Source organism: Sinohyriopsis cumingii, chromosome 11 (assembly GCF_028554795.1).
Source record: "Sinohyriopsis cumingii isolate HCF-2022 chromosome 11, ASM2855479v2, whole genome shotgun sequence".
NCBI lineage: Eukaryota > Metazoa > Mollusca > Bivalvia > Unionida > Unionidae > Sinohyriopsis > Sinohyriopsis cumingii.
In genome coordinates, this window is record NC_142971.1 from 57,176,704 (window position 1) to 57,190,402 (window position 13,699).

At 34.5% G+C, this 13,699-nt stretch overlaps 1 protein-coding gene across 1 annotated transcript in view; it reads right to left on the minus strand.

Annotated features, from left to right (window-relative positions):
* LOC149788509 (uncharacterized) overlaps window positions 1-11,647 on the minus strand; it is a 77,495-nt gene extending 65,848 nt beyond the window's left edge. Inside the window, exons 1-2 of the mRNA XM_089974507.1 lie at window positions 11,443-11,647; window positions 6,464-6,500 (exon numbers count right to left, since the gene is read on the minus strand). Of these exons, the coding sequence (XP_089830633.1) occupies window positions 6,464-6,500; window positions 11,443-11,535 (130 nt within the window). The 5' untranslated portion in view covers window positions 11,536-11,647. The remainder of the gene's footprint in view (window positions 1-6,463; window positions 6,501-11,442) is intronic.
* Between the last annotated feature and the right edge of the window lie 2,052 nt (window positions 11,648-13,699).

Consider the following 13,699-nt stretch of genomic DNA (forward strand, 5'->3'; position numbering starts at 1 on the left):
ATTTCATCAGTGCCACTCGGATATATTAAATACAACAGATGAATAATAATACATTGTTTCTGAAGAAATGGTGTGAAAATTCTGTATTCTTTATTAATGACATAATAAATGTGAGTTCATATAAACATATATATCACAATTACTTCATGAAATTCTATGGAGTTCTTGATTATCAGAGACCTGTAAAAACTATTAGAAATACTATGAAAATATATAATCACCTCTACACAAAAATATAAATATTCTCTGGAAGCAGGACAGAACTACAAAACCATTTTATACATTATATATGAAAAACAAATGGAGACTAAATGGATTTCTATTTTAAATCTGAGTGTGCATGTGTCTGTGTGATTTGGATTTTTAATGTAGCTTTAAAAAATATTTAGTCATATTGCTACACTGTGACAGTTTATAGTGGTGTCTAGCACTAAGGCAACATGCCGCATACATGTAGTATGATGTCCCACCCAGTCACACTATCCTGACAGTCCTAATTTTTTAAATAGGAATTACTTGCATGAAGATTGAAAATCAATATTTTTCCTTCCCATTTATTTCTACCACTGAGGATATGGGACTTCAGAGTTTTCACTATAAAGTTCTCCACTTAAATCTCTATTCTAACTGAAGATTTTAAAATTAAAATTTCTGAATCATCATTATGTACTTTTGATAATGAAGCTGATGATGCTATTTTTTGGGTGTCTTACATTACATAATTAAGTGTCTTACATTATGTGATTATGTGTATTGTACGTTGTGTAAATAAATGTATCTGACATTATATAATTGTGTCTTACATTACATAATTGTCTTACATTACATAACTGTGTCTTATATAATTAAGAGGGTCTTATACTGCATTATGTAACTGAGTTCTGGTGTTCATGAAACAATTACCCTTTCATTCATAGAAAGAAACTGCAAACCTGCTAATGCTATACTTGTCCATCCTTATAGCATTTACTGTCACAATGAGAATGCACCAAAGCAAAATGTGTACATTCCTACACATTTTCTAGGAAGATTGTTCCATATTTGAGAGTTATAATGGACTGGAACCTGCATCTTCTTTCCTACCAGAATCTTATTTTTTCTTTCACCACAAGTTAATTTGTTTAAAGTTTTTAAAAATAGTGAAGGTAACATGATCTAACCACACTGACCTTGATGTGCTGGCACATAATGCAATGGCAGATCGATGTCAAGAACAAACCACACTGACCTTGATGTGCTGGCACATAAATGCAACAGCAGATCAATGTCAAGAGCAAACCACACTGACCTTGATGTGCTGGCACATAATGCAACAGCAGATCAATGTCAAGAACAAACCACACTGACCTTGATGTGCTGGCACATAATGCAATGGCAGATCAATGTCAAGAACAAACCACAATGAACTTGATGTGCTGGCACATAATGCAACAGCAGATCGATGTCAAGAACAAGCCACACTGACCTTGATGTGCTGGCACATAATGCAATGGCCGATCAGCATCCATCTTATGTGCAGTTGGAATCAACTTCTAAGCAAGTATTAAAGTTTACATAATATTAGCTTAAACCTGTTGTGCAATGGCATGATTCAGAATTGATCAAAACTCGTTCTTTAAGTTAAACTATAAACACATCCAACAACAACCAGCTTAAACCTTAAATTATAAACACATTATACAACAAACAGCTGAAATCATTGCTACATGTACAATAAACTACTGCTTACAAAGTCACGAGTGAATGATTAGTGACCTAAATGAAGTTATAGTAAATATATATATTTACATTTGGCATGTTAACCAGTCAGCCAATGCACCAATCAGCCAATGCACCAGTTAGCCATTATGCACCAATCAGCCTGGACCCAATGGGAAGGGCAACCAAAAATCCACGTGGAACCTACATCAAGATATTTTTACAGACAAGAAAGCCTTTAGTAAAAATATCCATCTGCTGGTAAGGATTATCTTTTACTCATGAAATACATGACAACAACATTTAAAGGACATTAAATGTTTATGCATGACCTACATACATTTACATTTTTTATTTCAATTGTTAAATTGAAGCAGCTGATAATGATATTCAAATTTAAATATATGTCAGTATTCACTGTAAATGCCAGGGAATGATACTTAGGTCTATGTTGGACTATAAATTGTGTATTTGGGTATATATTTTATGAACACTGTGAGAAAAATGTCTGAGACAATATTATATTTAAATGAAAACATCTTGTACCTTACCTTTTCTATAGTGTGGATCAATAAGCATTGTTGTTGTTGTTGTTTTTGTAGGGTTTAATGCCATTTTTCAGCACACAATAGGCTATTATTATGGCGGCCAGTACTAATGGTGGAGGAAGAACCCAGGAAAACCTCGGAAAGAACCACTGACTCACAAGAAGCTACTGGCAAGCTTTCACACATACCCACATTGGCTGAATCTGAGACTCAAACCCATGCAGACAGAGGTGAGTTGGCAGTGATCTGCAATGGAGAGCGCTTTAGACCACTCGGCCACTCTGGGCCCCTCAATAACCCTTGGTAAACAAAGAAGCAAGTGCATAGACAGTGCTAAGTTTCAGGAGTTTCTTTAATTCTTTTGGGATATGCTGCCGTGTTGTATTTTGTTAGCATTTCAGTCATTTAGGTGAAATAAATAATGTATGAAAGTTGATTTTCTTTCTCATTCGTTAACCTGAACTTGTTTTTTACACACAATCAAACCTGCCTTAAATTTGCCAGTATTTATAATGCAGTCACCTGGTTTAAACAAGCAGAACTTTGAGGGCCTGTACACCAAATGAATAGTTTTGAGGGTCTGAACACAAAATAAATAGTTTTGAGGGCCTGAACACAAAAATAATAGTTTTGAGGGCCTGTACACCAAATGAATAGTGTTGAGGGCCTGGACACCAGATGAATAGTTTTGAGGGCTTTGATACAAAATGAATGGTTTTGAGGGCCTGAACACAAAATTAATCGTTTTGAGGGCCTGTACACCAAATGAAGTGTCTTGAGGGCCTGAACACAAAAATAATAGTTTTGAGGGCCTGAACACAAAAATAATAGTTTTGAGGGCCTGTACACAAAATGAATAGTCTTGAGGGCCTGGACACCAAATGAATAGTTTGGAAGGCCTAGAAACCAAATGAACAGTTTTGAGTGCCTGTACACCAAATGAATAGTTTCAAGGGCCTAGATACAAAATGAATAGTTTTGAGAGCCTGAACACAAATTTAATAGTTTTAAAAGCCTGTACATCAACTGAATAGTTTTGGAATCCTGGACACCAAATGAATAGTTTTGAGGGCCTGGACACAAAAATAATAGTTTTGAGGGCCTGTACACTAAATTAGTTTTGATGACCTGTATAACCAATGAGCACAATTTGAGGGTCTGCAGGTCAAAAGAGTATGGCTTTCTGGACCTGTAGTCTAATTACAACAAAAGTGAAACTCAGCTAAACAATCTCTAGTCTTCTCACTGTGGTGGCCATAATGGGCATCAGATCAGCACCATTTTCATTTACAACCAACTATAGACATCAAAAGAAGCTTTTAGCAAAAATTCCATGTTGATATGACTACCCATTCAGAAAGACATGACAACAAGGTTTTTAAGATGGCCACTGTGATGGAAATATTGGAAGTTTTGAGAAGATCAATAGAATCTATGATGGAGTTTGCACCAAGACAGGGAAATCCCCATCTAGGGGTTTCATTATTTGTCTCTCCATTCTGCAGAGCCTTGTCGGGAGAGAAATGATGTAACAGTACATGCCTGGGATTTCCTTTTCTTGGTACAAACACAGACATAGATTATTTTTCTCACCCAATTTTTTCCAAATAAATCAAAATAACCCTGCCATTTTTTCAATACAGATAGCAGATTCAACATCTATTAATTAGTTATTATTATTGCCTCTCACTTTAAACAAATGTCATCAGGTCTTGTACTCTTCTATGAAAATCTGAATAATTATCTAAATAGAATCTAGCTATTATATAAGACTCTCTTTAAAACAAAAAAGACAGTAAAAAACAAAGCAAAAATGTTTTAATAGTTACATGTTGGGAGTATTCCACAAGGAGCAATGTGATATTGTTTGTAAATGCCACGCATTAATACAAATATGATAATGAGGGCAATGAGGTGACCTGTTGACCCTAAGTACACAAGTTCTACGCATGACAAAATAGAAACATAAAAACATTTGATATTATTACTGTATTATCTCATTTAATTGATGGATGTCGTATGAAAAAAAAAGAAGAAATTAATATCTCTTGTACAGATAATTTTTAAATTTCATCAGTTCTAATTTGGTAAAATTTCAATACAAGGCAATGGCAGGATACAGTACAACACTGAGTTCACAGTTGAAATGAAGTGTGTTTCACTGAGGAGATTTCATGGAAATGTATATATTCTATCCTTGAAATATGGCAAGTCTTGCTATTACTAGTGCAATGATACGATACATGGAAATATACTTGTGGAATAGCATGTGAATGGTAAGTGCAGGAGATTTTACGTGCAATTATATTATAATGTTTAATTCAACTGAGGCTGGTAGGGGGTATTTCACAAAGTTTGAAGAACACACGTCTGACATTCCACATTTATGGTTTTTCCCAGCTTTGCGGTAGCTTTTGTGAGAGTTCAGATTTTTTGCAGCCAGTGATGTTTTTAGCCTGTGTGTCTAGAACAGTGTTTTCTTTTATAGTTTGTTCTACACAGCATTGTGAATTTTATCTAATCTTTATCTCAATAAATTTTCAAGTTACCATCATTAAATGTAACTAAAAGTACCTAATTGTTTTACATGAAGTATTTCAACTAATTAGGTACTTTTAGCTATATTTAATGATCCTGACCTGAAAATTTACTGAGTTACAGATATGATAAAATTTGCCATACTGTGTGGAACAACTACAGTTTCTTGCATAATACAAAATATCTTGACTGTGTGCACGTATGTGTCTGTCTCTCTCAAAATATTTTTTATGGTAAGTTGGAGAGACCTTAAATTGCTTTATGAGTGACACTTTTCATGATAAATCTCTGCTGTTGTTTGATTTTATAGCAACTCCTGTCAGGCACAGCAGAAGAAAACAAGTGTTTCTTCTTTATAAAAATAGTTCCTAGCATTAATACACCATGACTGAGGTGACCTGAATAAGAAAACCAGGCTGAGATAAGAAACGAAAGGTAAACAGCCAGATTTCTCTGTTGTATGGGTGGGAATATTTAATTAAGGACGAGTCAGTCATTGGGATGAAAGTGTTTGTAAGTTTCAATGCAATCCTACATGTAGATTGTGCAGCAAAAACAAACTTGTGCTAACAGATGTACGATAGATGACAAGCAGACAACTGACAACAGACAACAGGCCATCCCAAAAGTTCTTCTGATCTATGACCAGTAGAGTCAAATCCTGGGTTTTGAGAACTGCGGAGACCACATGAATTCTGTGGATGAAATGGCCCAAATCTGTGATAGTGTGATTACTTTTAGAAACTGGCATATGTGTTTCAGAATCAAAGCTCCAGCAGCCTCAGTTACACACAAGTTAAAATAATATTACTGGTACTATGCAGTGAAACACAGAGAGTCGCCCATTTTAAGTAATATCAACAGATCACTTTTTAAAATCTAACTTTCCTACAAAAAACAAAAGAAACTTTGGATCATCCCCTGGAAAGGAAATGTCTTAATTTGCAGGGTACAGGTCCTAAATCAGGTACATTTTCTGATGCATATCTGTCACACTAGCTAAAGAATAATTACACTGGAACATACATTAATTTTATAGACGTGTCTCTGTCACACTAGCATTAGAATTATTACACTGAAGATACATTTATATATGTGTATCTGTCAAACTAGCAAGTGAGTAATTACACCAGAAGATACATTTATTGATGCATGTATCTGTCACACTAGCAAGAGTAATTACACTGTAAGTTACATTTATTGATGCGTATCTGACACACTAAATTAAGCAAGAGAATAATTTCACCAGAAGTTACATATACTGAAGCATATCTGTCACACTAGCAGCTGAGTAATTACACCCAAATATACATTGATGCATATATCTCTCGCATTAGCAAGAGTAATTACACTAGAAGTCACATTTATTGATGCATATCTGTCACGCTTCAACTGAGTAATTATACCCAAATATACATTGAGGCATATATCCATCAAACTAGCAAGAGAGTAATTACGCTGGAAGTCACATTTATTGATGCATATCTGTCACATTAGCAAGAGAATAATTACACCAGAAGTTACATTTATTGAGACATATCTGTCACACTAGCAACTGAGTAATTACACCCAAATATACACTGATGCATATATCTGTCAAACTTAAGCAAGAGAGTAATTACGCTGGAAGTCACATTTATTGATGCATATCTGTCATACTAGCTATGTTATCAACATACCTTCATCTTTGTAGCTATACACTGCACATGGGATCCCCTGGAAAAGAAACAATAAGAAAATTAATAAAATAATATCGCTGACTGTTAATAATAAGAAAGTTAGTAAAATCATATCCCTGGCTGATATTTAGATTTGATTTGTAATGGTAATACTATCTGTAAGTTTGCACTAAGTCATTATTCTAGCATATTTTATGCCCTCAGTTTGCATTCAAGTCATTATTCTAATATAATGTAGGCCCTCAGTTTGCATTCAAGTCATTATTATAATATATTGTAGGCCATCAGTTTGTGTCCTAGTCATTATTCTAATATATTGTAGGCCCATGGTTTGTGTTCTAGTCAATATTCTAATATATTGTAGGACCTCAGTTGTGTTCTAGTCATTATTCTAATATATTGTAGGCCCTCTGAAAGTTTGTGTTCTAGTCATTAATCTAATATATTGTAGGCCCTCAGTTTGTGTTCTAGTCATTATTCTAATATATTGTAGGCCCTCTGAAAGTTTGTGTTCTAGTCATTATTCTAACATATTGTAGGCCCTCAGTTTGTGTTCTAGTCATTATTCTAATATATTGTAGGCCCTCAGTTTGTGTTCTAGTCATTATTCTAATATATTGTAGGCCCTCTGAAAGCTTGTGTTCTAGTCATTAATCTAATATATTGTAGGCCCTCAGTTTGTGTTCTAGTCATTATTCTAATATATTGTAGGCCCTCAGTTTGTGTTCTAGTCATTATTCTAATATATGGTAGGCCCTCAGTTTGTGTTCTAGGCATTATTCTAATATATTGTAGGACCTTGGTTTGTGTTCTAGTCATTATTCAAATATATTGTAGGCCCTTGGTTTGTGTTCTAGTCATTATTCTAACATATTGTGGGCCCTCAGTTTGTGTTCTAGTCATTATTCTAATATATTGTAGGCCCTCTGAAAGCTTGTGTTCTAGTCATTAATCTAATATATTGTAGGCCCTCAGTTTGTGTTCTAGTCATTATTCTAATATATTGTAGGCCCTCAGTTTGTGTTCTAGTCATTATTCTAATATATGGTAGGCCCTCAGTTTGTGTTCTAGGCATTATTCTAATATATTGTAGGACCTTGGTTTGTGTTCTAGTCATTATTCAAATATATTGTAGGCCCTTGGTTTGTGTTCTAGTCATTATTCTAACATATTGTGGGCCCTCAGTTTGTGTTCTAGTCATTATTCTAACATATTGTGGGCCCTCAGTTTGTGTTCTCGTCATTATTCTAATATAGTGTGGGCCCTCAGTTTGTGTTCTAGTCATTATTCTAATATATTGTAGGCCGTCTGAAAGTTTGTGTTCTAGTCATTATTCTAATATATTGTTGACCCTTGGTTTGTGTTCTAGTCATTATTCTAATATATTGTAGGCCCTCAGTTTGTGTTCTAGTCATTATTCTAATATATTGTGGGCCCTCAGTTTGTGTTCTAGGCATTATTCTAACATATTGTGGGCCCTCACTTTGTGTTCTAGGCATTATTCTAACATATTGTGGACCCTCAGTTTGTGTTCTAGGCATTATTCTAATATATTGTGGGCCCTCAGTTTGTGTTCTAGTCATTATTCTAATATATTGTAGGCCCTCTGAAAGTTTGTGTTCTAGTCATTAATCTAATATATTGTAGGCCCCCAGTTTGTGTTCTAGTCACTACTCTAATATACTGTAGGCCCTCTGAAAGTTTGTGTTCTAGTCATTAATCTAATATATTGTAGGCCCTCAGTTTGTGTTCTAGTCATTATTCTAATATATTGTAGGCCCCCAGTTTGCATTCAAGTCATTATTCTAATATATTGTAGGCCCTCAGTTTGTGTTCTAGTCATTATTCTAATATAATGTAGGCCCCCAGTTTGCATTCAAGTCATTATTCTAATATATTGTAGGCCCTCAGTTTGTGTTCTAGTTATTATTCTAATATATTGTAGGCCCTCTGAAAGTTTGTGTTCTAGTAATTATTCTAATATATTGTAGGCCCTCAGTTTGTGTTCTAGTAATTATTCTAATATATTGTAGGCCATCAGTGTGTGTCCTAGTCATTATTCTAATATATTGTAGACCCTCTGAAAGTTTGTATTCTAGTCATTATTCTAATATACTGTAGGCCCTCAGTTTGTGTTCTAGTCATTATTCTAATATATTGTAGGCCCTCAGTTTGTGTTCTAGTCATTACTCTAATATATTGTAGGCCCTTAGTTTGTGTTCTAGTCATTATTTTAATATATTGTAGGCCCTCAGTTTGTGTTCTAGTCATTATTCTAATATATTGTGGGCCCTCAGTTTGTGTTCTAGTCATTATTCTAATATATTGTAGGCCATTAGTTTGTGTTCTAGTCATTATTCTAATATATTGTAGGGCCTCAGTTTGCGTTCTAGCAATTATTCTAACATACTGTAGGCCCTCAGTTTGTGTTCTAGTCATTATTCTAATATATTGTAGGCCCTTAATTTGTGTTTTAGTCATTATTCTAATATATTGTAGGCCCTCAGTTTGTGTTCTAGTCATTATTCTAATATATTGTAGGCCCTCAGTTTGTGTTTTAGTCATTATTCAAACATATTGTAGGCCCTCAGTTTGTGTTCTAGTCATTATTAACTAGGCACTTTGTATAGGATGACAGCATATCATGCATTTTGTGGCATAATCAACTAACTGGTAGGCACTTTGTATACGATGACAGCATAGCATGCCTTTTGCGACACAATTAATTATGCACTTTCTATATTTCTATAGCATGACAGCTTTTTGGGGCACAATTAACTAGGCACTTTGTATAGGACTTTCTGAATAAGAAGAAGCAAGTGAATGGGAAATATATTTACATTATTACTACTCTCTAAAAGCAATAAACAGGGTAAACAAGAAGATCCTACTGAAAAATTAACCTTAAGTAATGCACATCTAAATTAAGAATTGATGGATAGAAGAAAAGACTGATGAAAAAACAGGCTAGAAGATCAGGCTAACTTTTAATGTCATGTTCAAATTTAGTATGAATCAATCAAAACTGGTTTGTGTTATATGAAAGCAATCCAAACAAAGACCATATGTAATATGAACAAGGATTTCAGAATTTCTACATATTCAAACAAAAAACAAAAACTCAAATCTTATAATTTTGTCATTTTGAAATTGTAATAAAATAAGTAAAACTTGCATCAAAACTAGTTTTTAAAAATGGATGGAAAATGCTTATAATACAGATATAAAATTTTAATGTCCAGCATATTTCATATAACCAAAATCGAAAACAAACTTTAACCTGCTCTCTAAAGATAACCAAAATCGTAACGAACATTAACCTACAATCTAGATATAACCGAAATTGTAAGCACACTTTAATCTGCTGTCCACATATAACAAAAATCATAAACAAAATTTAACCTGTGAAAATTGTTAACACATTTTAACCTGCTTTCTAAATATAACCAAAACCGTAACGAACATTAACCTACATTCTACATATAACCAAAATTGTAAACAGTTTAACCTGCTGTCCACATATAAAGAAAATCGTAAACAAGCTTTAACCTGTCAAAACTGTAAACACACTTGAACCTGTTTTCTAAATATAACAAACCTTAAGCACAAACATTAACCTGCCATCGACATATAACACACCTTAAACGCAAACCTTAAACGCAAGCTCTAACTGACAACTTTTCCCCATACATTAACCACCACCACCAAATCAGTCGGTCTGGGTACAAAAATATACCAGGTATGTAATAATATGTAACACACGAAAATGCACAGTTCCTACATACACGCTATAAATAAAACATTATACTCTGTAACCCAGTACACCATATACTGCAAAAATGATTGGTAACACTTGTTACCAACAAAAAGATTCAATAAAGCCACATGCTCTTTAACACAGCGAAGATAATTCAAATTCACATTTTATTCACACAAGCCATAAACAAAATCGAGCCAACTTTAACTCGTCAATACAGAGTAAACCTTAAAAAGAAACCTGAAACTGCTGTCAACAAGCCTTAAGCAGAAACTTTAACATGTTATCAGCACAGTCAACATTAAACAGAAACAATTTTCCTAAACATTACATAACTTACAAAACATAACACCACATACGTCAATTCCGTACCACCCCACCCATAAAACTGGTTCCCAACTTTTCCCTTTATAATGTATCTTTGTATAGGATTTATTTGTTACTTTAGTTCATTTTCAGATATTCTGACATTTTTACTTACTTAGAAACTGTTCAAAACCCGTGGATAAGGTAAAATGTATAAAAAATCAATACACGGCATCAGGCAGACGATACATGCTTTTCTAACTGCTTTTTGTAATTTTGTATTCTCCCTATTCACACTGGTATCACCACTGTACCACCGCTCAGCGTTTTCCAAAACAGTCTTGAAACGTCAATAATCGACGCGACCCTTGTTCTGGGTGTCTTAAATAAACCATTTTACCAACAACTACAAAAGATTGAAATTCAACCTTTTTAATGTCAAAAAATGTCCGTAGTAAGATCTAATTAACATTTAAAACCATCAGCTGGTCAGCGCTTTTGCAACTGGTCAGCAGGTTTCTGCGAGTGACCATTAACGTCATCAGAGTGTCAGTACAACCCCATAGGCTTATATAAAGGTACTACACTTCAGCTTCTGTATAACCAAGTCTGAACACATCCTACGTGATAAAAACTGTAAAGTCGATGCATTTGCCAGTGTATGTTGTTAGTGCAATGAAAAATTGTGTAAAATCTCACTGATATACCGTACCTGCTCTCTCTCTCTCTCTCTCTCTCTCTCTCTCTTATATATATATTATCTTTTATATTTAACTTCAGGCTTAAGAAAACAAAAACGCTTAAGTTCAGTGCCACTTGATTTAGCAGCCCACATAACCGATACAAACGACGGGTATTAGGTACAACAGTTACGACACTATATAAACATGAGAAAAGTATGTAGGTTATACGATACCTCACGGTTACAGGTTCCAGTCCCTAAAGTCAATGACACCAACTCAAAAAGGTGTGTAACCGCCCACAGAAGTGCACAAAACCCCCACATCATGGTCAATTTATGTTTGTCACTTGCATTTTGACATTAAGTTGACCCTCTGCTGGTGTGTATTCCATGTATTGCGTTTGTCTTCTATGAAGGTACAAAATAGCGTCTCAATAATAAGAGCGATTACACTGTGCGAGAACGCGGTACGCGGTTAATTGTCTAATATGATAACGACGTGTATTCGTTATAAAATAAGACTCCATTGCATCTAATTCAACAGTATGAATAAACAAACAAGAAGCTGAAAGCTTTCATCAGTTACTGAGAGATTTGAATGTTGTCAAGTAATGGCAGTTATTTTTTTTAAATTGATTTATGGTATATATCGACACAAAAGGTCCTGACCGGGCAAAATACATTGCCCGAAGTACCATTTTTTTCCATGCACATGACAAACAAATATTAGGACTAAGGTTAATCATATTTGAACTTCAAAAGACAGTACAGTGAGCGTATCCGGATCAGTGTCTACCTGTCCCCATCCCCAAGTGCGTCAAGCTGGGGCGGCAATCGCAGCCCAAATAATTCGGCAAGATAAAAAAAAGTCTATGCTTAAATTCCACTATGTCTCTGGTACGAAAAAACAGGAAATATGTATAAATATGACATGTTATTTGTTACCTTGCTGAAGACGATATTGGAAAACGGACAATACATACGAGTCGTGTTAAACAATGCATAACTAATTATTAGACATTATATATATATATATATATATATATATATATATATATATATATATATATATATATATATATATATGATTTTTTATCTATTTAAATAGGTTCCAATTTAGAGAAAAATAAATACAAGTGATGCTTATGAAATGTGTTACCGACGATCCAACGTCCAGTGACCATATGGACTACAGCGTTGCCTTTAAAAAGAACGAAGCTGATAAGGTCAACTTTGCAATACAACTGAGTTATTGACAGTGCTCGTCAAAAGCGTAGGTGAGGACATTGTTGAAATGAAACAAGAAATGAAACCAACCTCTCACAAACTCTGCTCAGAAGTTGTGGTTGTGCTACGTTGAATTAGTAATGCCAGCTACAAATGCCAAAAGTGAAAGATTGCTTCCCGCGTTATGAAGAATAAAAACATATTGACGCAGCAAGATGACGCAGGAACGCCTTAATGATGATATACGTTTACAGACATGCTACGGACAGCATGGACATATGTGCTATCGCAAATGACTGTTGTGAAATCTACACGCCAGGCAAGTTTTGGGAAATTTTAAATCAGAAGTGAAGTGCTAATTTGCTAATGTAAATGTGTTGTTTTAATTCAATTTTTAAATCATCGTTTTCATGGCTTTATATATTAAATTGAAATAATAAAGAAACGATTAAGTTTTAATTTGAATATGCTCAGAATGCTCAAAAATGCTCCATTTCATGTTTTAATTTTAAAAATCCCAGGGGAAGGACCCCCCGTACCCCTTCCCCTACCAATAGAAGTGAGAACCTGCTTCCCGCACTCAACCCCTGTCCGTTGCTGCCTCAGTCTCAAAAGTGCTCCAGCGTTCCTACCCCCTCTCCCCACCCGATTTCATCTCTAAACATGTTATGGCCTACACCCGTACAAATTAATAGCTAACCACTTAATGCTTGCTCCCATGAAGACGCCCCTTACAAGTTATAACAGGACCGCGGATAATGTACGACAATACAATTCCATGGCCCACTGTGAGAGTATATAATATACTGTGACCTATACACTACATATTGTTAATTTCCTTTCCCAAGTCCTTTTTCGCTCATAAACATATTTACATTTTTTTGATAATGAACTAGCATCGCAAAATCACAGATATTGTATGATATTAAGAAAAGAAAAAAAAGAAAAAAGAAAAAGAAGAAAAGACTGGACACAGATTTAAGGACCGAAAAGGAGGACTCGCTATACCGTTTTATCTAATGCAATGGCAACATACCGAATCTCGCTATACTATATTATCTAATTCAATGGCAACATACATAATCTCTCTGTGCTATAGTATCTAATGCAATGGCAATATAACATAATCTCTCTATGCTATAGTATCTAATGCAATGGCAACATTACATAATCTTTCTATACCGTATTATCTAACGCAATTGGAACAAACCGAATCCTCTATACCGTATTATCGAATGCAATGGCAACATACCGAATCCTCCAT